This window comes from Coturnix japonica, chromosome 7 (assembly GCF_054131305.1).
Source record: "Coturnix japonica strain WE chromosome 7, WE-NBRP24, whole genome shotgun sequence".
NCBI lineage: Eukaryota > Metazoa > Chordata > Aves > Galliformes > Phasianidae > Coturnix > Coturnix japonica.
Window position 1 is genome coordinate 3,672,841 of NC_140669.1, and position 23,982 is coordinate 3,696,822.

Sequence of the window (23,982 nt, forward strand, 5' to 3'; positions counted from 1 at the left end):
CTGCCCCACAGCCCCCAGTGCAGTGCCATCACTTTAAAATCAAGTCACACAGGGCTCCTTGCTTTGAAAACACACCTGGGAGGACCTGCAACTGTGATGGAATTGGTGCTGCTTTGCTTTCTCCCTCCTGCAGAGGTGCAGTGCAGGCTGGCACAGCGTCTCCTGCACTGTGTGACTGCTGTGCTTCTGGACACGGCTGGAGGAGCAGCATGTCCGGGTGTCCGGCTGTGTCTCAGTGTGTTTAGACACTGAGAATAAGGAGGTTTTCAAGAGGGTCTGTGAAACAAGCAGTGTGAGTTGTTAAATCCATATAATGTAAAAAAGAAAGCCGTGCCTGCTCTTATTCTGGAAACAAGGCCGTTTTTGGATTGCAGAGCACAGTAGATCACATCAGGGTCTGAGCAGAAACTCTGGATAAGTAAGTAAAACCAGGAGTGCGGTGGGATGGGCCATCCAGACTAAGAGATAAGCAAAATCCATCTCCTAGCACAGGGATTTTCAGCAGTGTTTTTTGTTTTGCTTTTCCCCCTAAAGCAGCTGATTTAAATCACATCTCTGCTAGAGTACGCCAGTTTTCCTCCCCTTGTTTGGCAGCCCCTCGCCATGTCAGCACACAGGGAGGAGCTGCCATGGCTTTACTCCTCCCCTGCTCACACCGGTGGGATCACCACTGGCTGCTCCCAATGCAGCACCAGACACGGGCAGCCCCATCCCTGGGGCCTCCTTCATGGCCAGGCAGGCAGCCCACGGAGCACCTGCACAAACATTTCACTCTCCCTGGACTCACCCTTTGGTTAAGGTCTCTTTTTATTTCTTAATGTCGTCACGCCTCACCTTACCTTCTTTTTTCAAATCGAATTCCAAATAATTTCTGGAGCAATATCCAGAGGAGGGCCACGAAGATGCTCAGAGGGCTGAAGCACCTCTCCTGTGAAGAAAGATTGAGAGAGGTGGGACTGAAACTGGGACGTTTCAGCCAGGCTGGATGAGTTTCTGGGCAGGCTGATCCACTGCTTGGCAGGCCTGCCCACGATGAGGGTGTTGGAACCAAATGGTCTTTGTGGTCCTTTCCAACCCAAGCCATTCTATTCTATTAAGAAGGATAGCAAATAGGATACTACAAGCTGTTAAAAAATGCTATGTTGCTACAGCAGTCTTCAAAACATTCAGGAAGTAATATAAATTCTAGTTCCTTGGTAGGAATGATGTGTAACGCCCCAGGGGCTTATCCCCAACATGACACTGGATGTCTGTGTGAAGGATGTTGCCTGCCCGTGTCTCACTGGAGATCCTGAGGAATGTCATTTCCTTTTTCAGCCAACAGCTGAGTTACCATTAGTACTTTAAAATAAATCTAATTTCAAACGTGGAAACTTCTTTATGTTTGATGGGTATGACAAAAAAGGAAAGAGGGGAAGGAAAGCAGTGTGTGATGGGAGGAAAGCTCTTCCTTTCTTTCAGAGATGTACCGCAGAGATGACAGGAGTGCCCAGAGCAGGCTGAGTAATGCAGGGACGCAGTGACTCAAAGCCTCTTCCTCCTTTCCTACCCACCATCACCACGTCAAGTCGCTCTGAAAACAAACAAAGCGCATTTCAGTTCCTCAGGCGACCCTCTCTTACGTTTCTGAAACCAAGTGACACATCTCCAAACAAAAAAAACCAGAAATTAAACCTCCCATCAGATCAGGGCTCTGTGGGAACTACATCACTGGCCCCATCGCCCTCACCATGGGGACACGGATGTGCACACATGCCCACATGGCCATCACAACATGGCCAGGCCCAACGTGGCACCCAGTGGCCCAGGGCAAAGCACACAGGGCAGCCCACTGTGGTCACAACAGGCAGCATCACGTCCCCACCCAGAGCTGCACAATCCCAAACAAAGAGTCCCTCTCGATATTTTTAGAAGAAGGTTTTGTATTTTCACCCTTGCACACATACACAGAAAAGCCACAAAAGCCGTTTTGCGATCTACTTGTCCTTTGTGCCACCAGATTTTCCACTTGACAAGCAGCTGGCAAGCCATGCAATGACTCAGAGCAACGGCCTGCAAACCCCAATGCGCATCACCCCCAGTGCCTCTGCCCTGCTCTGCTGAGCTCTCCACTTCCTAACCAATAATAAAGATCTTCACAAAGCAGCGCTCATTTTCAAGATACGTCCAACAACAGCCCCATGCTGAGGGTTGACATTGTCCTGAAGTGTCACATTCCTCACCTCAGCTGCCGAGATCTGACATGAAGTTTTCAAACGCTTGCAAAGTGTGAGATGATGAGCACAAGGGATGCTCTCGGAGGCCTCTCTACAGCCAGCAAGTTTCCAGCAGCTCTCATTTAACTTAACAATTAAATCAGAAAGGTGTTCTACAATGGATAGTCGAATGCAGCTTCAGCAGTCCAGAAGTACATGAAGTATCTGCATGATTTGCTCCATCTGACTGTATCCCACTGTTGCAATAAACATCTGGGCACGCAGGGATTCCACAACAGCTTTGCACTGTACACTGTTTAATATCATAGAATCACAGAATGGGTTGCAAAGGCCCACAGTGCTCATCCAGCTCCAACCCCCTGCTGTGTGCAGGGTCACCAACCAGCAGCCCAGGCTGCCCAGAGCCACATCCAGCCTGGCCTTGAATCCCTGCCATGCTGCCCATCAGCGCCGAGCAGCCGCAGCTGCAGCAGCCCGTTCGTCCACGAGAGGGCCCGAGAAGCCAGCGCACCCACGGGTTACCCCGCTGTGACTTCCTTCCTGTCAAACTAGAAGCCGATTTCTGAGCAGCAAAGGGAGCTGCTGCAGATTTGGCAGCTCTGCGGAACGAGGTAGTGCTCCTCAGGAGAGCGCTGCTCTACTGCTGCTGGCACCCGGAGCCGCAGCAGACACGGCCGGCAATTAGCAGCTTGAGCAGGCTTTTCTGCGAGCTGCAGCCTTCCTTCCCTTCCCTTGTGGGTGCAGGGGCACCCACAACCCCAGGGGCTCTTTGCTAAGGTTACGTGGTGCAGGAGAACTGTGCGTTGGCAGAACGTCTCAGCATCTCTGGAACATGGGTTGATGAAACCATCACAAGTGCACTTTAAACCCCTTGCAAAGCTTTGGAAGGCTGTTTGTGAAGAAAAACCTTACAAAGTTATTTCAAGGGAAAAGAAACCAAAAACAAGCAAACAACAAAAGAAACAGTATCCTTCAATTTGTGTTACGTGCACTCCCAGCACAGCTTCCAGGGGATGCCGGATCCTACAGTCACAACGGTATTAATGCCAGCAACATCGTTGCATCGAAGTGCATTCTTTAATATTAAGTGACAGAACCATAAACTGTGATCCTCCGTTTCCAGGCTCCCAGAAAGGTCAGCCCCCAGCCCCAGGCAGGCAGGGCACAGCGCTGCAGTGCAACTGCTTCCAAACAACAGTGATGCAGTGGGATACAATGAGAGGATAACAGTGCAGCCTTCTGATGGAGGTGCTTTGGCGTTTGGTTCTTGGTGTGTTTTCTGTTTTTCCCCCCTTTAATTTCTTTATGGAGTGCCCACACGTCTCTCCTACGCTCACATACATCCTGAGTTCCTGCAGCCTGTTCTGTCCCAGGAAAACCAAACAGGGATTTGGCTTCCAGCAGCCCCCCAGCTGGTTGCAAGCAGACCCGTGCTATGCCATGGCTGTGAGTCCAGCACTGCAGACGATGCCTGCGGGAGCTCAGCAGGCATTATGGCATGCACTGCTCCTTCTCCATGCAAGCTCCATGCACACAATAACACAGGTGTGCACACTGCCCTCCATGCCTCCGCTGACATCTTCAAACTGCCACAATAATTTCCATTACAAATCAAAGCCTTTGTGTACCACACACTGCGTCACAGACATGTTGGGTTTACCACTGCTCTGCGTTCAGATCACTGTGACTGAAACACCAGCTGCAGATCTCCAAGGGGAGCTGAACAGCAGTGAGCATCCCAGCATGGCCCAGTGCCCAGGCTCAGCACTAACTCAGTTCTGGAACACTCAGGAAGTGGTGGGAATACCCCCAGGAGCAGATTGTGCCATGTGCCACCATGGTCCCCTACCTCCCAGATCCTTACCAGACAAAAGGAAGGCAAGAAGCATCTGTTCTCAGCAGCACATGGCCCCGTATCCTGGGGAGCACAGAGCCAGCACCTCAACACCAGTGTGCAGCGGTGACTCCAGTGCAGTTGGTTGTCCTGGACACAAGCACATGGAGCATCAGCCTGGGCTCCTCTGGACCCAAAGAGCACTGAGCATCCCTGAGCACCTCCTCCTCCAGTAAAGCTCCCAGCATCCTGCTGATGTGCCAGCGGGTGTTGGGCTCTCCCACTGAGAACAGCCTGTGCTGGTGAGCCCCGTGCAGCTGCTGCCAACCTCAAAGCATGCACAGGACACCTCCTGGCAGCACTGTGCCTGCAGCCAGAGCATCCCTGAGGCAGACTGCTTCCAAAGCACAGCAGCACACTTACCTGAGCTCCCTGCAGCACCTGAAGAAGGACAGAACTCACAAGCAGTTGCCAGTAACACAGTGCTGACTGCAAGGGAACAAGAGAAGCCCACAGCATTCTGCAACAGTCGTGAACATCTCAATATGGCTTTGTAGTGGTGGACGTTGTACCAGCATATCTTTAAATTGAGCACAGCCCAACTTAAATTCCCAGGTTATGGCTCTCTGGGCAGCTGTGCCAGGGCTCCACCACCCACACAGCACACGAGTTCTCCCTCACAGTCAGAGGGAACTTCCTGGACTCCAGTGTGTGCCTGGTGCCCCTTGTCCTGGCACTGGGCACTGCAGAACAGAGCCCATCCCCACCCCCATCCCCATCCCCATCCCCATCCCCATCCCCATCCCCATCCCCCTGCCCTTCAGGTGTGGGTCAGCGCTGCTCAGACCCCCCCTCAGCCTTCCATCCTTTGGGCGCACAGCCCCATGGCTGCCTATGAGCACCTCAGCCCTTCCCATTACCCTCCCAGCACAGACAACAAACAGAGCTCTACACTTCATGGCAACACAACAGCAGTGTGTGCTCAATTTATTAAAATCTCCGCACCTTTCTGAGGATATTGGCCTGTAAAATACGCATACAAAATACAGCATCTCAACAAATTATTTACATCCAGCAGCAGCTTTAGCAACAGTTTCAAGAAGAACTTGCTGCAGTATTCACAGGACTGGGAATCTCACAAGGTGCAGGTTGAATTTCATCACTACATTCTAAAAGATTGCAGTCCTTCCAGGTAAAACATGAATGCTTCTGTATAAAACAGACAACTCGAGCTGCTTTTTGAGTATGGCAAAACGCTACGCAGTTCTCTTTGGGGACTGAAAAACCCACAGCAGACTTAGACACAAAGGTGGTAGCTACATTCAAAATACCATCGGCCTATTTGTGCCAAAAATACATTCAGAGCCTTTGGTTACAACTTATTGCACATGTCTTATGTCCTGCAGAAATGCACTGTACCTCTGCCTGCTTTCCTCCCATACACCCATAAAAGGTTCTGAGCACACAGAGCAGTGCCTCCCCACTTCCCAACAGACATAAGCGGTGTGCCATGGGATTTGGTATGGGGTTATGTGAGGGAATGAGTCCAGTGGAGTGCAAAATAGCAAAGTGCAAAAGAGATTACAACAGGTTGTGTTTCTCGTGGGGTACTTCATGGGGAAGACTTAAGGAGACATGAAATAAATGAGGTGCCTGGGAAAATGTTTGTTAATTAACTCTCCCTTTCGGTTCACGTTCTGCACGTGACATTGTAGGTTTTTACTACTAGGAAACTGAAGAATAGATACAGTAACTCCCCCAGGTGAGAATATTGGGTTAGATGGGCTGGGAGGGCTGGGCGATGAGCAGCCTCCAGCATCCACAGGCCTGAAACATTACGGGAGCTGAAGAGTCTGAGCTTTAAGTGCAGATTAGTAGCAGAGATAGTGAGCTCTCTCTTAAGAAGCCCAGGGCTCCATAAGGAGCAAAGAAGTAACTGAGTATAACCTCTGTTTTTAAACAGAGTCTTTACGTGGAGGGAAAGGGTGACATATGTTTTGTTGTGGGCTCATGGTACAGTAGTACATGGTACAGAGAGTAAAATCTCTTTGATGACTTTGATTACATCTCAGAAAGCAAGCTAGGCAAATTCCACTGGCAATCTGGTAGAAGTACACTCACCATTCAGCAAACAGACCATGAAACAAGGCAAAGGTTTGTGCTGCTCAACACAAGCAGAAGCAGATAGAAGTTCTTCAAGGAGAAACATTTCACTACATCCTATTTATGGGGCAATTAGCATCCATGGGTGCCCATAAAATCCTCATTTGTGCATCAGAAGGAAACACGCAATATTGATAACACTGATCACCATGCCCATCAGAAGTTCAGCCCATTCCTCCACACAGAAGCCCCTGTTCATGAGGTTTCATGACAAATACTGAGCTTAAGGACCATAATTAGCCAAAATCTCACTTCCACAGAGCTGTGCTGCTACTCCAGATTTCTGCAGACCTTCACTACATGGGGACATCCCTGCGTTTAGCTTCTCTGACCTCCCGGATTTAGAAACACCTGCAGAAACAAGATTGTTGCACAAGGTGTAATGCTGGCAATCAAAAGCATGAGAGCACTGTACCCAAACACACGGGCCATGGAGTGGGACAGAGGCCTTAGAGACTTCTAAGAAGCTGCTTAAAAATAAACACTTTCTCAGCTTCAGTAGAATTTCTCCCATTCCATCCCTGTGTTTTCACCAGAAAATTATTGCCTGCACTGTGTTTCCTAGTAAAAAATCAATCGGCCCTTGGTCAATACACTCAGCTCAGATGAAAAGAACAAAATAGCTCCAACTCCTAACTGTAATACTGAGTGTGAAACTGAGACAACTAAAAAAAGGTAAAAAAAAAACCACAATCAAGAAAGGCTTTTGTTCACAATATTTATGCTCAGTGGAATTTTCATAGAATCATAGAATGGCCTGGGTTGCAAAGGCCCACAGTGCTCACCCAGCTCCAACCCCCTGCTGTGTGCAGGGTCACCAACCAGCAGCCCAGGCTGCCCAGAGCCACATCCAGCCTGGCCTTGAATGCCTGCAGGGATGGGGCATCCACAGCCTCCTTGGGCAACCTGTGAACAGTGCATCACCACCCTCTGGGGGAAAAACTTCCTCCTAAGATCCAACCTAAACTACCCTGCCTCAGTTTAAAACCTTTTTCACCTTATTTGCTTAGGTAATGACAAATACAGCATTTAGAAATGCATTTTACTGACAGCCCCTTTCCAGATCCCTGCATCAAAGCAACAAAAGCTTGATGAAATTTGGTCTTTTGCTGGGTTTGAGGATGAAGTGTGTGCTTTCTCCTACAGACGTGCTTTAAGCAGTCCCAGCAATCTGCAGTACATTGGGCTTGACAAGGGTAGAAAGCACAATAGGAAAAGGTACATTTACACCAACGTGTTTAAAGCTCATTTCAGCCTAGCATCCCATCTTCCTCATGCAGCCCAACCAGCAGCTTGCTGTACAGAGCAAGAGCTGTGGGTCCAAATGAGCCCCTTCCAGTGGCCAGCTGTGAAGCCAGAAGGCAGCGCTCTGTTCCGGGCACTTAAATACCGGCCTGTGTCAGATGAGGTAGACCAACAAGAAGAATAATATCACACATCAACAGATGGACAGCAGGACGCAGTGCCCTCCTCCTGCCTGGAGCCGTTAGATTTTGGAGTCTTCCTGCACACAGAGCTGTGAAATGGTCTTCTTGATGCGCAGAGCAGTGAGCCGTGCAGCCCCATTGGCATACCAGCACTCCCGCATGATCCGTCCCATCACCCGCAGTGCCTGTAAAGTGCCATGGGAATAGGGGAGAACTGAGCTGCCACAGAACTCTGGGGCATCAAATACAGCTCTCTGAGACAGCAGCATAACAGCCATGCCATTCACTAAGACCCAAACTGACCACCCTCTGCCTCACTGAGCAACTCTGTCTGCACCTAGAGAAGCTTCCCAAAGAACTGCTCTTACCTCACAGCTTTGCCACTGGTTTGGAATATTTGGTCGGAGTTTCTGCTCACAAACCACCCTTCTCATATCTTCTATCGAGGGATCAGAAGGCACAACGTCATAGTAAGGCAGCTGGTACTCCTCAGTGATCCCTAGAGAGATGCAGCAGACACGTCACAAGCTGGATAAAAACATGGCTGATGTTCTCATGGGCAACAAGGAACTGAGCAACTTTTGTAGCCACCTCATTTCCCAGCGGAGAACAAATGCTCAGCAACAGATTTATTTCCACCTCCACATCCTGCCAAGATAATTGAGAGTGCAGGGCCAGGGACACAGCTCCTTTAATTGCTCTGTGCTCATTCAGGATAAAAGCAGTCCAGACTGCAAAACGCCAAGGGCAGACAGCTCACCTCCAGCACAACACCTCCGTGCTATCTCCCAGTACACCAGACCAAGAGAGTAGATGTCCGCACGTTTGAAAGACTCAAAGATGCTGGTGTTCATCGTGTCATCCAGTATCTCAGGAGCCATGTACCTTTAAAGGGGACACAGGTCACAGGATCACACCACAGCAGAATGGTTGGCTTGGAAGTGCCCTCACAGCCCCCCACCCCCAGCCCTGGGCTGTCTGTCTCCTGCCCCATCCTGCGGCACCCATACCTCCTTGTCCCCACCCGCGGGTTCTGGGGGATATCGATGGTGTTGAGCACAGAGTCGTGCTTCACTGCCAGCCCCAGGTCTGCGATGGCACAGCTCTCGTTCCTCTTCACCAGGATGTTCTTGGACTTCAGGTCCCTGTGAGCAATCGCCGGTTTGCCTGTTCATGGGAAGGAGAGCGCCGGCTGTTCTGATGGCCACAAAGCAAATTGTATCACAATGAGCAAGCAAAACAAAAACAACTGCAATCAGCTTTGGTGCCATTCCTTGTAAAAGACATGACAGTCGATTCCATTCTAAGTAAAGTCCTGCTTAACGCTGTCCAATTAAAAACAACAACAATGAGACCTTGAGGACAATTTTTGTTCAAATATTTGTATTTCAGGAACAGAACTGCAACATTCCCACCCCAAAGTCACTTAGGGAACTGCCCATCGGTGCACCATCCAACAGTTGCTCATGCAGACGCCCACTTATGATGGCTGGAGCAGGCCAGCAGTGCCTGGGAGAGTCTGACCAACACTGCTGAGCCGTCACGTAACAGCGGAGAGCTTTGTCCAATTACAGAGCAGATCTTTGTGTCTGACTGGCAAGGAAGGGTCTGTCCGGGCTGTCCCCCAAAAAACAGTGCTGAAGCTCAGAAAATCTACATTTCAAAAGCTGAGAGGATTGCAAACTCAGTCAGGATGACTGTTTCCTATCTTCTGTTTGCACTGTATCACGTACACTTATGCTAAGAGTGTTTCTCGCACTGTAAGAGCATGCAGAATGCTCTGCTGCCAGCTAAGCAATACGCATTTCTGCCAGCAGCACTGCAGTCCCTCAACACAGGTTTAGGATCAGGAGGAAGAAGAGGAGCGCTCACCCTGTGTGCCCACAATCTCCATGTGCAGGTGTGCCAAGCCACTGGCAATGGACAGTGCCAGCCTCACCATGCCCTCCGCCGTCACCGTGCCCCTGTTCAGGTAGTCAAACAGGGAGCCCTGCTCGTGGTACTCAGAGACGAGCCACAGCTGAGTCCAGGTCCCGTTGTCTGTCAAAAGGAAGCGAGGAGATGTGGCTGTGGCTGAAGAGAAGGCACACAGAGGAGCCCTCCGTGCCCTTTGGGCAGCACCCACCCCAGCACACAGACCGCCCCCAGACCCAGAGCCCACCCCAGGCAGATGTGTGGTGTCGGTCTGCTTCCCAGCCAGCCTTCAGTTGTGAAATGGAATGAGGAAACGCCATCATACCCTTGTTATCAGCAGCAATAAAGCCCAGGATGTTCTCATGTCTCAGCATAACCGTCTGGTAAATCTCTGCCTCCCGGAACCAGGACCGCTCGTCTCTCGAGGAGAAGATCTTCACAGCCACGTCCTCCCCACACCATTTCCCACGCCACACTTCTCCGAAGCGGCCCTTCCCTACGATCTCCTGCAGAACGATGGTCCTGGCGATGGTTCTCTGTACGAGCAGAGGTAAGCCTGGTTCAGAAAGAAAGCACAGCATCGGTGAAGCAGTTCACCTGCAGCTTTCCAGGGCTGAAGTCAGAGGTCTTCCACTGAGTTGGCAGAGAGCAACATTTCCCCAGATCAAGTTTGGTATTTTGCTTTCCAGGTGGAGCACATCGTCCTCTGCTGGACATCAGGTGGCCGAGGCCACGGCACACACAGTGCAGCCCACACCGCCCTGCCCGGCAGCACAGGGTGCACACAGCAGGGACACATGGCTGCTCTGTGTGACATTCACCTCTCAGAGATGGGCCAGATCCCCAGGGGCCATGAAATACCAACATTTTCCTCGCTTGGAGCACGCACACCCGCTCTCTGCCCTCCCAATGGCAGCAGCTCTGCCCTTGTCTGCTGGGATTGCAAAAACCATCAGAATTAATAACATCCAACCTGCATTTGTTCTCTGATGTTACTCCTCGGACCTCTGTGTCATTTCCATGCACATGGAGCTCTGCATGTGCTCCTGGATTCCCACTGGGCCATGCCTCAGTCAGGCATGGAAAATACAGTCAACTAGACTCAGCACCCTTTACATATTTTTCACCTATTAATAAGATTAAACACAATATGTGCATTTTTTTCGGCTAAACAAGGATCCTAGTTACAGCAGATTGGGCCACACACACCAGATGTGCCACCAAGGAGATGAAGTGGAACCTGGGGATTTGCGATTCGCCGACTTAGTACATTCTCAATAACAGCAGAGCAGGCAGGGTATGAGAAGGGGAAAACATTACAAAGCTTGGGATTCTGCACCAAAGAAGCGCATGCAGTAATGGTATCCTGGTGCCTTGGGGAGGATGCTGGAAGCACCCAGATGCAGGACAGATGCTGATGGGTTGGAGATGCAGCACACACAGACACCCACATACCAGAGCCGGAGCCAGACGTCGTCATGTCATAAATGAGGTCCTTGAGTGTCTTGCCCGAGCTGACCAGGTTGCACTCAGAGAGTGGCTCCTCCACATTGGGCGGCTTCATCCTGCTGCGGGCACAGCGCCGGCCCTGGCAGGTACAGGCAGCCAGCACTGCCGCCAGGGACAGGACACAGATGGGCACGGCCACCGCCACTGCCAGCACCACGGGACCCACGGCAGCACGACTGGGGGACTCGGAGGCTTTAGGGAGAGACAAGGGAAGAGGTGGGAGAAACAGACGGTCAGTGAGGGACTGCTGAGGGCTGAGCTGTGCTGTGACCCGATGCTGCGGCGCTGCCGGGCTCACAGCCCACGTGTACAGGGCCCTGCCTGCTCCTTTGGGTTTATGCATGGATTACTCAGTGCCAACCCAGCCAAACACAAAGCCTTGGAGAAGCTGCCTCCCTAATGCCTAATGGGTGTGGGACATGCATAGATCTAACCAATGAGGCAATGACAGGATTCTTAAGACAGAACACTTTAAAAACTTGGGCTCACAAAGCTGTGTTTTACAAGGGTCAGGAAATGGGACTGTCCTACACCACTTTCTGCTTTAAAATTATATGGGATAGCACATAGCAAGAGGCTGCAGGAACACATCACTAGGGGATTGCACACCCATACACAGACTCCTAAGGCCCAAGTAGTTGTGAGTAATCTAAATAAATAAAAAATAAATAACCAACCACTCAGAATCAAAACACACTGAAGCACAAGTACCCCACAGCGGACCACAGGCTATCAAAGGCTGGGGAACCGTGCACCTCACACCCCACAGAGTCAGCCCTGAAGCAGCTATAGAGCGCCAAGAGCCTCTCTCCATCCAGAGAGCACTTACAGGTCTGCTCTGAGATGCTGCTGCAGGTCAGGGGGCTTGAGCACAGAAGGGGAGGGATTGGAGTGCTGGGGTGTCCAGAACAGCTCAGGGTCACAACCCCACCATGCAGCTCCTGCAGGCACATCCCCACTTCTAGGCTCACAGCCGGGGCTGTCCCAGCAAAACCACATCCCGGGGGTGGACAAACAGTGCCAGTGCAAAACACACAGCACATGCCGTACAGCAGCAATTCAGGACCAAATCACCAAATAAGTGTGGAAATGTTTACAGAATTGTGCAACGCTCAACTCTCTGGGCAATAAGAAAATCTCTCGTGGCTACCTAAAGCACTAAAATCAACACCATTAATCACAACATGTCGCAAGCTCGTTTCTAATGTATTGTTGACTTACTGATTGAGAATAGGCCCTGCAGATGTGTTGTCATGTATGAAACAAAAATAGAACATCTGGCAATCTCCAGCAGTTTCACAATGTGGTGCAGCTCTCTTCCAAGTGGTGTAAACAGGAGTGCTTTTAGGCAGGAAAAAAGAAGGATGGTTCTCTTCCTTCCCATGGAAAAGACAGTGCCTGCCTGGCTTTTGACATGTCGCCTTAAGGCTTCTACGAGCACTAAACTAGCCATATTTCAGTTACCAAATTGCTCAGAGATGGGAAAAAGACATAAAGAAAAAAAGAAAAGAAAAATAAACCCCAATTCTTCCCAATGCTGTAAGGAAATACATCGCATTTAATGCAGAATTCCATGACTGCAGACTTTTGGGACATCCAGAAAGCAGCTGGGGAAGGGCTGCTGGAGGTGCTGAGGGTCAAGGAAAGCCATCAGGGTTACAGCTGTGAGATAAACACGCGCATTATCTAAATTGCTGCTTCCCTGCCCCCCGTCCTCCCTCCCCCCCTTCCCTTCCAACGGCTGTGCTCCTACAAATCCCTGCAGAGGACACGAATGTGGGACAGGCGAGGTGTGCGCCATGAAGGCTGCAGCACCGCCTGTGGGGGGTTCTCATGGTGACCATCCCAAGGAGATCATCCCAATGGCTGCGGTGGTGGCGCAGCACAGAACCGCGTGGATGTGAGGAGGAAATGAGTTCAGGCAGTGGGCGCGGGTGGGAGCTGGGCACAGCAGCTCCTCCTTGCCCTGCTTTTTCCAGTCCTGACCCCATCCTGATGGCCAGGCCGCCACACATCAAAATGCATTCATCAGAAAACAAAGCAGAAAGCGGCCAACTGGGTGAAGCTGCTGCGACACAACACAACCCGCAGTAACACACACTGCCAGCGCTGCACTCCAGCACCGGATCCCAAACTCATCCACCCCGAGGAACCAAAGTGGCCACATGGAAGGGAGGAAAATACACCACAATATTTCCCAGCCTCTTCTCTTTTTGCTCCATTCTCCATCCTCCCTGCTCTTATCCATCACTGCATTCCGGGAAGTTACTGGAAAACCTCTTCACTCGCCATCTGCAGTGAAGAATCTTCCTCCTAACTCTATTCTTGACCAAATTAGTGCTGGGAAAGCAAAGTGAAGTGTTGTCATCCTGCTCAATAACAGAAAATTAATGCCAGTTTTACAAGGTTCACATTTCATAATGTGAACCTTGTAAAAGCTCTCATACAGCAGTGTCCAATCTCATGAATGCTGACACTCAGGTGAATGGGATGCACAGATAGGTTTTGGTGTCTTGAGGCACTTTCATACAGGTAAATATAATGGAATATCATTATCTACAGAATGGAACACCTCTCCTATGAGGACAGGCTGAGAGCTGGGGCTGTGCAGATGGAGAAGAGAGGGCAGCAAGGTGACCTGAGAGCAGCCTGACAGCACCTAAAGGGGAGAGACAGGAAAAAAGGAACAGACACTTTAGCAAGGTTTGCGGTGACAGAACAAGGGGAAATGGCCCCAAGCTGAGGCTAGATATAAGGAAAAAGTCTTTCACAGTGAGGGTGGGGAGGCACTGGAAGAGGTTACCTAGTGATGGGGTGGAGCCCCATCCCTGGAGACTTTCAAGGCGAGGCTGGTCCAGGCCCTGGGCAACCTGACTTAGCTGTGATATCCCTGTGCACTACAGGGGAGTTGGACTAAATGGCCCTTAGAGGTCCCTTCCAACTCCAAGGATTCTACGTTTCTGCATTTCAGGAGCTCGGCTACCACTGGCATATCCCTTCTGCTGTCAGCTGGAAGATGTGCACCTGAACAACCCTTAGCCATGAGCAGCAGCCACAGCTCATCCCCAAGGATGGGATTCACAGCACTCCTCCCACCCTTTCCCTGTGGCCACCTGCCTATAGCTCACGGATAAAACAGTGTTACGGGAGCATTTCATTCTGCTAAGTATTAATGGAGTGCTTTCACAATACTGCTAATGACAGCAGCTTGAGTGCAAATTGTAACTGTAAATTACGCATTAATCCTCATCTTTCTTACCTGTAAGATCTCTAGCTGCTCTAAGTACACAAAAAGGTGTCATGTGATAAATCTGAGTATTTGACGGCTTATTGTAAAGCTTGGATTAGACACAAAGAAGAGTGAAGTATTTTACCAGTAATTAAATCTAAAACCAGTGCAAACGTGCATTTTGTAAAGGACCGAACCAACTCCATCTCTCAGCTGTGATCAGGCAGGCTCCAGCACCATGTGTTGAACTCAGCTTCTCCATCCCCTGGAGGCAGGAATTTCGCCTCCTGTCTGCTGGGCAGGGATGGCTGACACCGACTGAGTTCTGAGTAGGGCTGCCCCATACCCTGCACTGCACAAACCAAAAGCTACAGGCAAACTTACCTGCTTGCTGACACACGAGGACTAACCCCCCCTCACCAGCTTCAGTTCTGCTGCCAGCCCCCTCAGCCCACACCAGCGCAGGCACCCGAGTGCCACAGCACGTACCTATGGGCAGGCGGAGGGTGATGTTATTGCAGAAGTCGGTGTAGCAGCACTCGGTCTTGGTGATGTTCTTGGAGCTGTGGCAGAAGACCTGAGCGTTGAGCTCCGGGAGGGACACACAGGATTTGATCACCTCCTCCTTGCCGTTGGTCAGCATGACCGAGGCCCAGCACGCTCCTTCTGTCTGGCAGGTGAAGTTGGTGTGCTCGCACAGCTGGCACACACACTGCAGCCCTGAAACACACGGTTCTGTGAGGATGGGGTGGGCAGTGCTCCGGCAGCATCCTGCACACCTGCCCTGCCCCACTGTGGGCTCGTGGGATGCCTTCTGCACACCCCCCCTGGGTACCTGCAAGATGGAACTCTGCTCTGTGACGCAACCTGGGTCTGCACAGGATAAAAAAGCATTATCCATGCATCCATCCTGTTGCTTTGGGAACTGGGGCAGGCTGCAGAGCACTATTTATTTCACTTAAAGATGACATCTAAAAAGCCAGATCATTATGTCAATAAGTCAATTGACAATAAGTCAAATCTAGGATGGCCATCAGGGCCACAAGAGCACCGTTCCATCTCTAAGCCATGCTCAGGAAGGCAGCACAGCCCCACATACACTGCGGTCCTCCCTGTGGGGCACCACCTGACCAAGCCAGGAGCTCCACCAGGCTGTGCCATCACACCCAGCCAGCAGAAGATGGATGCAGAGAGTGCACACCCCTCTGTGTAACCTTGTGCATCCCATACCCACATCTGAGGAGGAAGGCAGCCAAGGCAGAGTAAGCCCTGACAGACATCACCACGAATCCAATTTCTGTCACTGCCACACCATTTGTTGTCTATACAGGAATCTTCATCCCATGCTACAAGGAACAGCTTGTGGTGTTTATCCTCAGCTCAGGCCCTACAAACTTCCTTGGCACCGTATGTCCATGTTTAACCTGCCTGAAAGCAGGCAGGGCTGGCTGCAGCTCTGTGCAGGGAGCAAGCACAGCCACCCAGTGAACTGCCCTGAGATACACTGTCATGGTCCTGGGGTGGGCAGGGGTGAGACCCAGCACACCCAGGGAAAGGAGACCTCAGGAGGGAAAACACTTCGTCACCGATGCTGCAAAACAAAAGCATTACTTGAGGAAATGAAAACAAATGACTGCTGCAGGGTCTTCAGTGATTCAGACGTGCCATTATGCTGCTTTCTCTCACCTTCTCAGGGCTAAAAATAAAATAGGAAATGGTCTTTCCAATGCCATTCACAGTAGATAACTGCTTTATCTATATCCTGACGCTCCGTGGGTGGCTTCAGATGAATGCAGAGGGAGAGAAAGGCGCCCCGGAGCCCTGTGAGCCCGCTCTGACCAAGCTGGGGCCATCAATTATTGCCCAAATGAAGGGCTTCACCCTTCCACCTGGAGCCTGTTCATGGCCAGGGGCTGGAGCTCACATACATGATGTCCAGCAGCCAGCCTCACTGCAGGGAGAGTGGAGCACTGCCATGTGAAGGTCGTTATTTCCTGCTGCTGTGCTCAGAGTTGTCTATTGGAGAGCCCAGGTCCATTTTTTCTATTCATTCTGAATGTTTTGCTTGAAACCAACCCATCCAACTCACTGCCCACCACTGAAATCGGGGCTTTTCCCTGCAGAGCTCTTTCTGCAAGACACCATTACACCACACAGAACAAGAAGTTCATGGGCACAAAGTGTCAGTACAGCCCCAACACGACACCGCGGCCTCTGAAAGTGGAGGCATTCAGCCCCCAGATAAAACCCCCTCCACCAGCTCCCTCTAGCTCTGTTCTGGCCCTGTCCTGTTTCTCCACTGAGCAGCCCCTCAGCTGCTGCCCAGTGCTCCTGCAGCCACCAATGCCCCACTGTGCAGAAGAGGAGGGGATGGTTCCCTGACCACGACAGCTGATGGACAAGAAGGGCTTAAAAGAAAAGGATCAAAGGGGCGGGCGGAAAACGCATTCCCAGATTTCAAAACAAGGCAATCTTAATGCAGTAACAAGAACAACTCCATTATTTACTCAAGCATAGCAACATTTCCCTTAACACATTGCATTCTCTTGTTGAGAAATTAGGAGAAAGAGGACAAGCGAAATCCTGCGGCCCCATGGAGCTATGCCAGGCATCCAACAGCCTCTGGCCCCACATGCAGCCTTCCCACAGCCCCATGTCCCCACACAGGGATGGGATGGGCCCTGGGGTTGCACAGCCTCTTATCCAGAGGGGCCACAGTGCAGTGGGTGGGTTCACAGTGCCAAACTCACAAGGAAAGCAACTCCTAGGTAGAGAGACCATGTGGAATAGGTGTTCCGGGCTTCAGCATTCTTAAGGGTGTTTTTTCTTCTGTTCATAGAATCATAGAACCACAAGGTTGGAAAGGTCGTACATGATCATCCAGTCCAACCATCCTCCCATTACTGTAGCTACAGCAAACCACTAAACCAGATCTCGTAGCTGTTCTTGCAAAAGGAATTGCAACAGATGGAAGAACACGAGTTCAGACACCAGCTTAAGGACAGAGCAAACAGTTAAAGCAAGTAGAGATATGCAGTGCAGGTTTGGAAGTTAAATGGAAATAATAGAGCATAGTTTGCTAGTGGCATAGTTTGATTGGCAGTGTGGCACAAAGTATGGGCTGAAGCTACAGGAGGAGGGAACTTGCTGCCTCCTGTGAGCTCTGCATGTAGTGCAGACTCCTCACTATGCAGATTAGCACGGCAGTAATCCTCCATTAAGTTGTAATCTGGCACTATCCACAACGGTGAGCAGATCCTGACTGCACCTACCAGGCAGCAGAGTGCTTCAAAACAAAATCTGACCACAGACATGGATTACGTGTAAAGAAATGTGCTGCCTTGAGGCAGAGCTCTCTCACCTTTACATGCGGCCATCCCATCCCTCTCATGCAGGGCCACGAGCAGCTGAGCAGAGCATCTTACAGCCACGTGCAGCTAAATGTGGCAGTGGGCCCCGTGTCTGCTGCTGCCGTGGCAGGGGTGGCCTAGGGGCAGCCATGCTGCACAATGTCCCCATCCCTGCACAATGTCCCCGTCCCCATTAAGAGGAGCAGGGAACTACTGCCAGCACCAGGCCAGACACGGGTGGCATATTGCAATGGGCAAAGAGCAGGAATGGGGGTGAGACCAGCTCAGAACTGCGCAGTTCTGTGGAGTCTTATAAAGAAATTGTGGCTGACACTAAGATGAATGGGATCAGTCCCTTTCCCCAGCAGCATTAGGTGTAGGTCTTACCTTCACCCCTTGGGATGAATCATGGAATCACAGAGTTATAAAGGCTGGAAATCCATCCAACCCCACCCGCCCCCCATGCCCACTGCCCACATCCCTCAGTGCCACATCCCCACGGCTCTGGGATATCCCCAGGGATGGTGACTCCCACTCCCTGGTCAGCTGTGCAATGCCTGGCTGCTCTTTGGAGAAGGAATCATTCCTCATACCCACCATAAACCACCTCTGGGACAACTTAAGGCCTCCATTTCCCATCCTATGAAGCATCAGTGCATTCAAAGAAGTCATTAGACAAATGCACCCCCCACTGCACCCTGGAGAAGCACAAGATGCTTTGCTGCAGGAAGGAGCTGCTGGAGAACAGCTGTCCTTGGAAACCTGGCTTTGGAGATGGAGATTTGAATGTTTTGAAACTACTACAACAAGAAGAGCAAAGTAGTTCAGATCGACACTTGGAAACCTGAAGTATCTCTGTTAATGAACTGCCTGCAGTTTTGCCCCGTTCCACAGTGCCCACATGCTGATGGAGGGTGTGGAGTTCTGCGTCCTGCCCAAGATGCCTGCAATCCAATTCAACGCATGTTACTTATTCTTGCCGCTGCTGAACTGAAGATGAACCAACAACAGAGAGGTAAAATGCCACCTGTGTAAGAAAAACAGAACGTGCAAAGATCATCTGTGCTGGAGAAGATCACTTCAGGAGCCATATCCAGCACAGAGGTGCTGCCTCCTCAGCCTCCAGCTCGGACTTTGCTCCCTGCAGAGCCTGACAGCAGAGAGCTGTGAGGGGGGAAGCTGCATTTCTGACCTGGGATGGAGTTATTACCCAAGCAGCTCGTCCCTGCTATCTGCCCCCTGCTCACACTTCCACGTCACTGCCCTGTAACCCCCAGTGGTACCGAGTGCTCCTCAGGCAGAGAATGGGTCCGGACAGAGGCTGGGACAGCCATCCACACTGACCTATACCTAACCTGGGTCAGCCATCCACACCAGTTCAGACTGAGCCCTGGGCAGCCATCCACAGTGACTGCTGAGGCCCTGAACCAGCCCCACGTTGTGTCCCACTGCATCCCACCCACAGCCGCCCGTCTGACCGCTCCCCACAGACCACCCAGTGCTCACAGCACCGGGCCTGGCACTCAGCACAAGGTGGGAAGAACAGAGAACAAACCCATAGCAACCCAAGAGAACAAAGCCATGCACGATGGTTGAATCCAACGATAGAGCCAACTCCTCCCTCCCAGGAGGGATCACACAAGCTCTTGGATACAAGAGGCTTTGGTCCTTCCCATCAGCTGGGGCTGTAAGCACTTTTGTGGCAGCAATCTGAGCATCGCACCAAGAAACTCCCACGGTGGAAACAGTGAGAGAAAAGCAAAGTGCAGAGAGCCCAGCAGAGTAACTCACATCTGCTCTTCTGCACGCTGCGCTGCTGAGCCTTAAAGATAAACGTCGCCCTGTAAGTCAGCTGCTGAGACCCAGGGTTAGCTTTTAAAGGAAAGAACAGATAGAGTGAACACCCCGTAGTGCTGTGAAGGGAGCAGCTGGCACATTGCTCTGTTGGTGGTGATGGGATGGGATGGGATGGAGCACGCCACAATCTCTGAGCCCCAGGGGAACATCAAACAAACACTAACACACTACGGGAAGAGATGCAGCAGGTACAGCCCATCAGATCCCCTCGATCGGGAACGTAAGGGACAGCAGCGCCTGGAAGCGTGGGCTGGAAGCAGCGCCGGACCGGTTATTCCCCGTAAATCCCACCTGACCTATTTCTAGCGGATACATGTTGATCATAATTAAATGTATTAAGCTCTTTAACCTCCCGAGAAACAACGCTGACCCCGACCAGGCAGCGGCACGACTCACCGAGTGCCGGCCCGGGGGTCGCGGGCACCGAACGTCCCCGATAAACCCCACCGCCCCCCATCGCCCCCCATCGCCCCGTACCTGCGCACAGCCACACGGCGGCGCCCAGCAGCGGCAGCGCCGCCCGCAGCGCTGAGTTCGGCGCCCGCCGCATCGCCGCGCATCCACGTCGGGGCCGCAGCCCGCAGCCCTCGCGTCCCGCCGGCCGCTCCGTGCTATAGCGCTGCGGGGAGGGGCCGCCCGGCACCACCTTCCCCGGGGCCACCGGGCCGAGCCCGCCCGCGGGAGGTGCTGCCGGGGGGGCGGGACACCGGGCCGGGCCGGGGGGCGGGCAGCGCCGGGAGGGGCGGCCCCGCACCGCAACGAGCCACGGAGGGCAGTGAGCGGAGCTGCTCTGCTGCGCGGTGGGTTCGTTCGTGGCTGTACACGGAGATGCGGTTCGGTACGTTCCCGTTCGGCGCTGTCAGACCGTTCCGCGGCTCAGGTTGGAAAAGGCACCTGTGAGGTCCGGCACCGCTTCCCCATCATCCCGTTATCTAATCCACGCTGAAAGCCTCGGAAAAATTCTCCTTTCAGCCTCACAAGCTGTCCCAAATGCCACCAACTGCTCGGGATGTTCTTTACCCTGCTGTGCCTCATTCGTACTGAAGGGTATCGTCAGAAGTCAATCACTTTGCCAACGTAACCAAGTAAATTCTAAGGGGGTCGCGGGCACAGGCTGGACCCTAAGCCAGCTGTAGGCGTCCTACGCTCCATGTGCCCTATTTGCTGTTGGATAAAGCTGCTCCCAGGAGCCTGGCTCCCCACCAGCTGTTACTTGGATTTCTACTGCTGCCAATTCAATATTGCTTTCCATGTATCTCTTATTATTATATCTTCATTTATGTCTTCAAACACAACATAAAACTACAGCGTGGTATCACCAGCACAAAACCCAAACCTGGATCAGGTCCCCTTCTCAGTTGTCTTCTTTAGCCTCAAGGCTAAACAGGCTCAATTCACTCAGCCTTTCTTCACAGGGGAGATGCTCCCGGCCCTTCACTCAACGCTGTGCTACAGAAAATGGTTCCATTCCACTGACACTGTGTTTTCTATTCTGCCACAGAATTGTATTCTATTCAACACGACATCTACAAAATCAATGGCTCAGAACCCCGCACAGGATGGGGTAAGTCATTTTTAATGCACCGCTGAGAGAAATCACTCAGAAACGAAAAACATGAGAGAGATTTCTGGGGACAAATCAGACAGTTCTGAGGTTCTGTGCTGGGCTTTGGATTTCTGGCTTTTTAGTTTGGTTTTTAGTCTATGATGCCTGCGTGATTTGGGATAACGCGTTTCAAATCACCCCTCAGGTCTGAAACTCACTTTGGAAGGTCTCGTGGAAACAAATACATCCAAATTGTTGTAACGATTATTGATACGAAATCACAAGCTGTGCCATTGCAGAGCTGCTCTGACACTGAATGAAGAACCAGCCAACCCCACACTGGTGTTTTCTCGGCCTCTCTCTCCTCTCAGCTCTCCATTCCTGTTTGCTCCCACTAACCCAGTCACTGCTCAGGATGCACCCGAAGTTGCCACACTACAAAACGCAGCCTGCTGCTGGAGCGACAGCAAACGGCCTCGTGACAAAGCTCCTGCTCTGAACATTGGCCTTTTCTTGTGTTCTGAAGATTACCGGCGTCGCTGTACTCTGAAGCCATAAGTGTGGCAAGCTGATTGAGAAGCAGTAAAAGTGGGAAATGCTGAGGCCTGAATTTAAATGGCAGCACTGTAATTTAAAAGCAGGGCTCCCTCAGCACAAAGGTGGAGATGCTGGGTGCTCATCCTGCTGCCAGCTGGGGGCTGGGGACGGGGACTTGGCAGCTCCTGCTGTACTAAGGCAGTAGGGGCCGGGAGGTGCCCGAGATCACAGAAGGGACCTTAAAAATTAAGGCCCCATCCGACTCAACCATTCCATGGTTCTATGATCCTCAAGGTCCCTTCTGGCCAAACTGCTCGTGGTTCTATGAGTTCTGAGATCCCTCCCACCCAAGCCATCCTACCACTCTATGATATGACACCCATAGTCGCTGATCCCTCACCCTCTGTCCGCAGCCCTCATCAGACCTCTGACACACCAAATGCCAGTGGGAAATGGAGCTGAGCAAACAAGGGATAAGAATGAGATCCCACTGTGAGGTCCCTGTGAGGCAGACGTGCTCCCAGCCTGGACGTCTGCACGGCATGGCTCACGGGACAGAAACAGCGGATCCGAGGGACGTAAAGGGCCTTTGGAAAGGGGTGACACCATCAAAGCATTTGCCAACTGGAAGCGCTGCTGGGCTGGCGGGGACACAAGAATTCCGTGTTGTAATTTGTTTTGTTCCTCATCAGGACAAAACCGAGACCTACTGAACTTCGAGGGCGGCACGAAGCGCAGCGCACAGCTCCATCAGAGCAACCAGGAACGTGCAGAACGGAGCGACACGGCAACGCAACGGCACCGCTCCGGGAACCACGGCAACAAACACCCCGACGGCTCCCGGCTGTTCCAGGGGCGGTCGCAGCGCGGAGCTGGTGAGAGCTGCGCTGCCGGACGCTTTTAGCACACAAATGAGATGATCGCACTGACCCAAATCCCCCCGAACAAACAGCCCGGCCGGCTGACGTCAAACTGAGCGCTGGGTGATGCGGAGAGAAAGGAAGAGCACAACGGAAAGCGGCGTCCAACGAGCGGAGCGGGGACCGCCCCGTCCGAGCTGCAGAGCAGCGCCCATCTGCTGCGGGACGGCTCAGCACGGCCTCGGCCATCTCCATAGTAATAAATGCCACAAGGCGCTGATGATATATCAGCGCTCCAAATCTCTTTAGAAGATTAGATTTTACGGGAGGAACAGGGGGACATCGATTAATAAGCACACGGGAGAAACACTGTGTGCGCCTGAGACAACAGCACTGGGGGGTCCGAGATGTGCCCCCCACCCCCCCTTCCCCATCTTGACAGCACCAGCATCTCCTCCCAGCTGCTCCAACCCCCAGCAACGGGACCGCAGCTGTTCCCACCCCCAGCACTGAGATCTTCAGCCTCGGATCCTGCTCCAAACTCCCACTTCCACACATCTGGAAGCACAGCTGTACCTCCTGCCTCCATAGCAGCTGGGTGTTAGAGAAGCACAGCACCGACCAGCTTGGTGGCAGGGCCAACCCAGCTCTTCAAACCATTCATCTCCACGCAGAGAGCTTCTCCTGATGCAAGCTTGAAGGTCCATCAATGAAAATGATCAGCTCACATTTCACCATAGAATCACAAGGTTGGAAAGGACCTATAAGATCATCTAGTCCAACATCCTCCCTTTTCCATACCTACAGCAAACCCCTAACCCATATCTCCTAGCTCCCTATCCAGACACCTCTTGAACACTGCTGGGGATGGCGACTCCACCACCTCCAGGACAGCCCACCTCCCCAGCTGCAGTAGTTTAACAGCCCACCCAGCACACACCGAACACCCAGACCAACTCAAGGCAAACCAGAGCTCGTTCTGCCAGCAGAGTCTTTGACTTTCTATTAAGAAAAATCAGATCCTACATTTCAGCAGCAGCAGCATTGGATCTGCTCAGATTCGCACCAGGGATAATTACCAGATACAGTGACTGGTGGACACAGAGCCCACACTGCAGAGGCTGTTGCACCAGGCCAGCCCCCAGCCCTGCACAGCACATGGTGTGGGGCAGTGCCAAGTCCAAACAGCAGCACCAGAATCCAAGGGCACATCACACCACACACAGCAAGGGAGATGGGGCGAGGAGGAGAAATCACAGTGAAACAGGAAAGTGGGATAAGCTGGGTATAGAGCAAAGAAGGAAACCTCTGCAAATGGTGAATTCAAAGGTGTCACAGCATAATGGACAAGTCTCCAGCTCCTGGGATTGCCTGCAGGACCTCAAGCCCCCGAATGAGGGAGTTCACCAACAGACACTGAGCGGAGCCTCAGCTGCTCAGTGCTCAGCCCTGCACTGCCAGCCCCACACCTACCTATGAGCACAGCCCTGCGGTGCCCACACATGGCTGAGAGGCAGGAAGAGAACTAAAACGCTTTGGC

At 52.0% G+C, this 23,982-nt stretch overlaps 1 protein-coding gene across 3 annotated transcripts; it reads right to left on the reverse strand.

Moving 5' to 3' along the window:
- Positions 1-4,999: 4,999 nt before the first annotated feature.
- On the reverse strand, positions 5,000-20,194 carry ACVR1C (activin A receptor type 1C). 3 transcript variants are annotated; one of them, XM_015869234.3, is made up of 9 exons: positions 19,977-20,194; positions 14,782-15,012; positions 11,010-11,255; positions 9,880-10,110; positions 9,513-9,680; positions 8,651-8,807; positions 8,401-8,525; positions 8,009-8,139; positions 5,000-7,825 (listed from the first exon to the last, which is right to left on the reverse strand). In XM_015869234.3, the coding sequence occupies exons 1-9, from the start codon at positions 20,047-20,049 to the stop codon at positions 7,700-7,702; spliced, it is 1,488 nt and encodes a 495-aa protein (XP_015724720.2). In that variant the 5' UTR covers positions 20,050-20,194; the 3' UTR covers positions 5,000-7,699. The 3 variants fall into 3 exon arrangements, with proteins under 3 accessions (XP_015724720.2, XP_085409085.1, XP_085409086.1); XM_085552959.1 differs by lacking the exon at positions 19,977-20,194 and having other exon boundaries at positions 14,782-15,258; XM_085552960.1 differs by lacking the exons at positions 5,000-7,825; positions 8,009-8,139; positions 8,401-8,525; positions 19,977-20,194 and having other exon boundaries at positions 8,708-8,837; positions 14,782-15,267.
- Positions 20,195-23,982: the final 3,788 nt, after the last annotated feature.

What these genes read in the sequence shown, in the direction of transcription:
- ACVR1C (XM_085552959.1), bottom strand. Translation starts at nt 15,193, where the DNA reads ATGGATAATGCTTTTTTATCCTGTGCAGACCCAGGTTGCGTCACAGAG. An exon ending in CACCCTCCGCCTGCCCATAG is followed by an intron (nt 11,256 to 14,781) that starts GTACGTGCTGTG and finishes CTCTCCCTAAAG; the next exon opens with CCTCCGAGTCCCCCAGTCGT. An exon ending in ACCAGTGGCAAAGCTGTGAG is followed by an intron (nt 7,826 to 8,008) that starts GTAAGAGCAGTT and finishes GGCACTTTACAG; the next exon opens with GCACTGCGGGTGATGGGACG.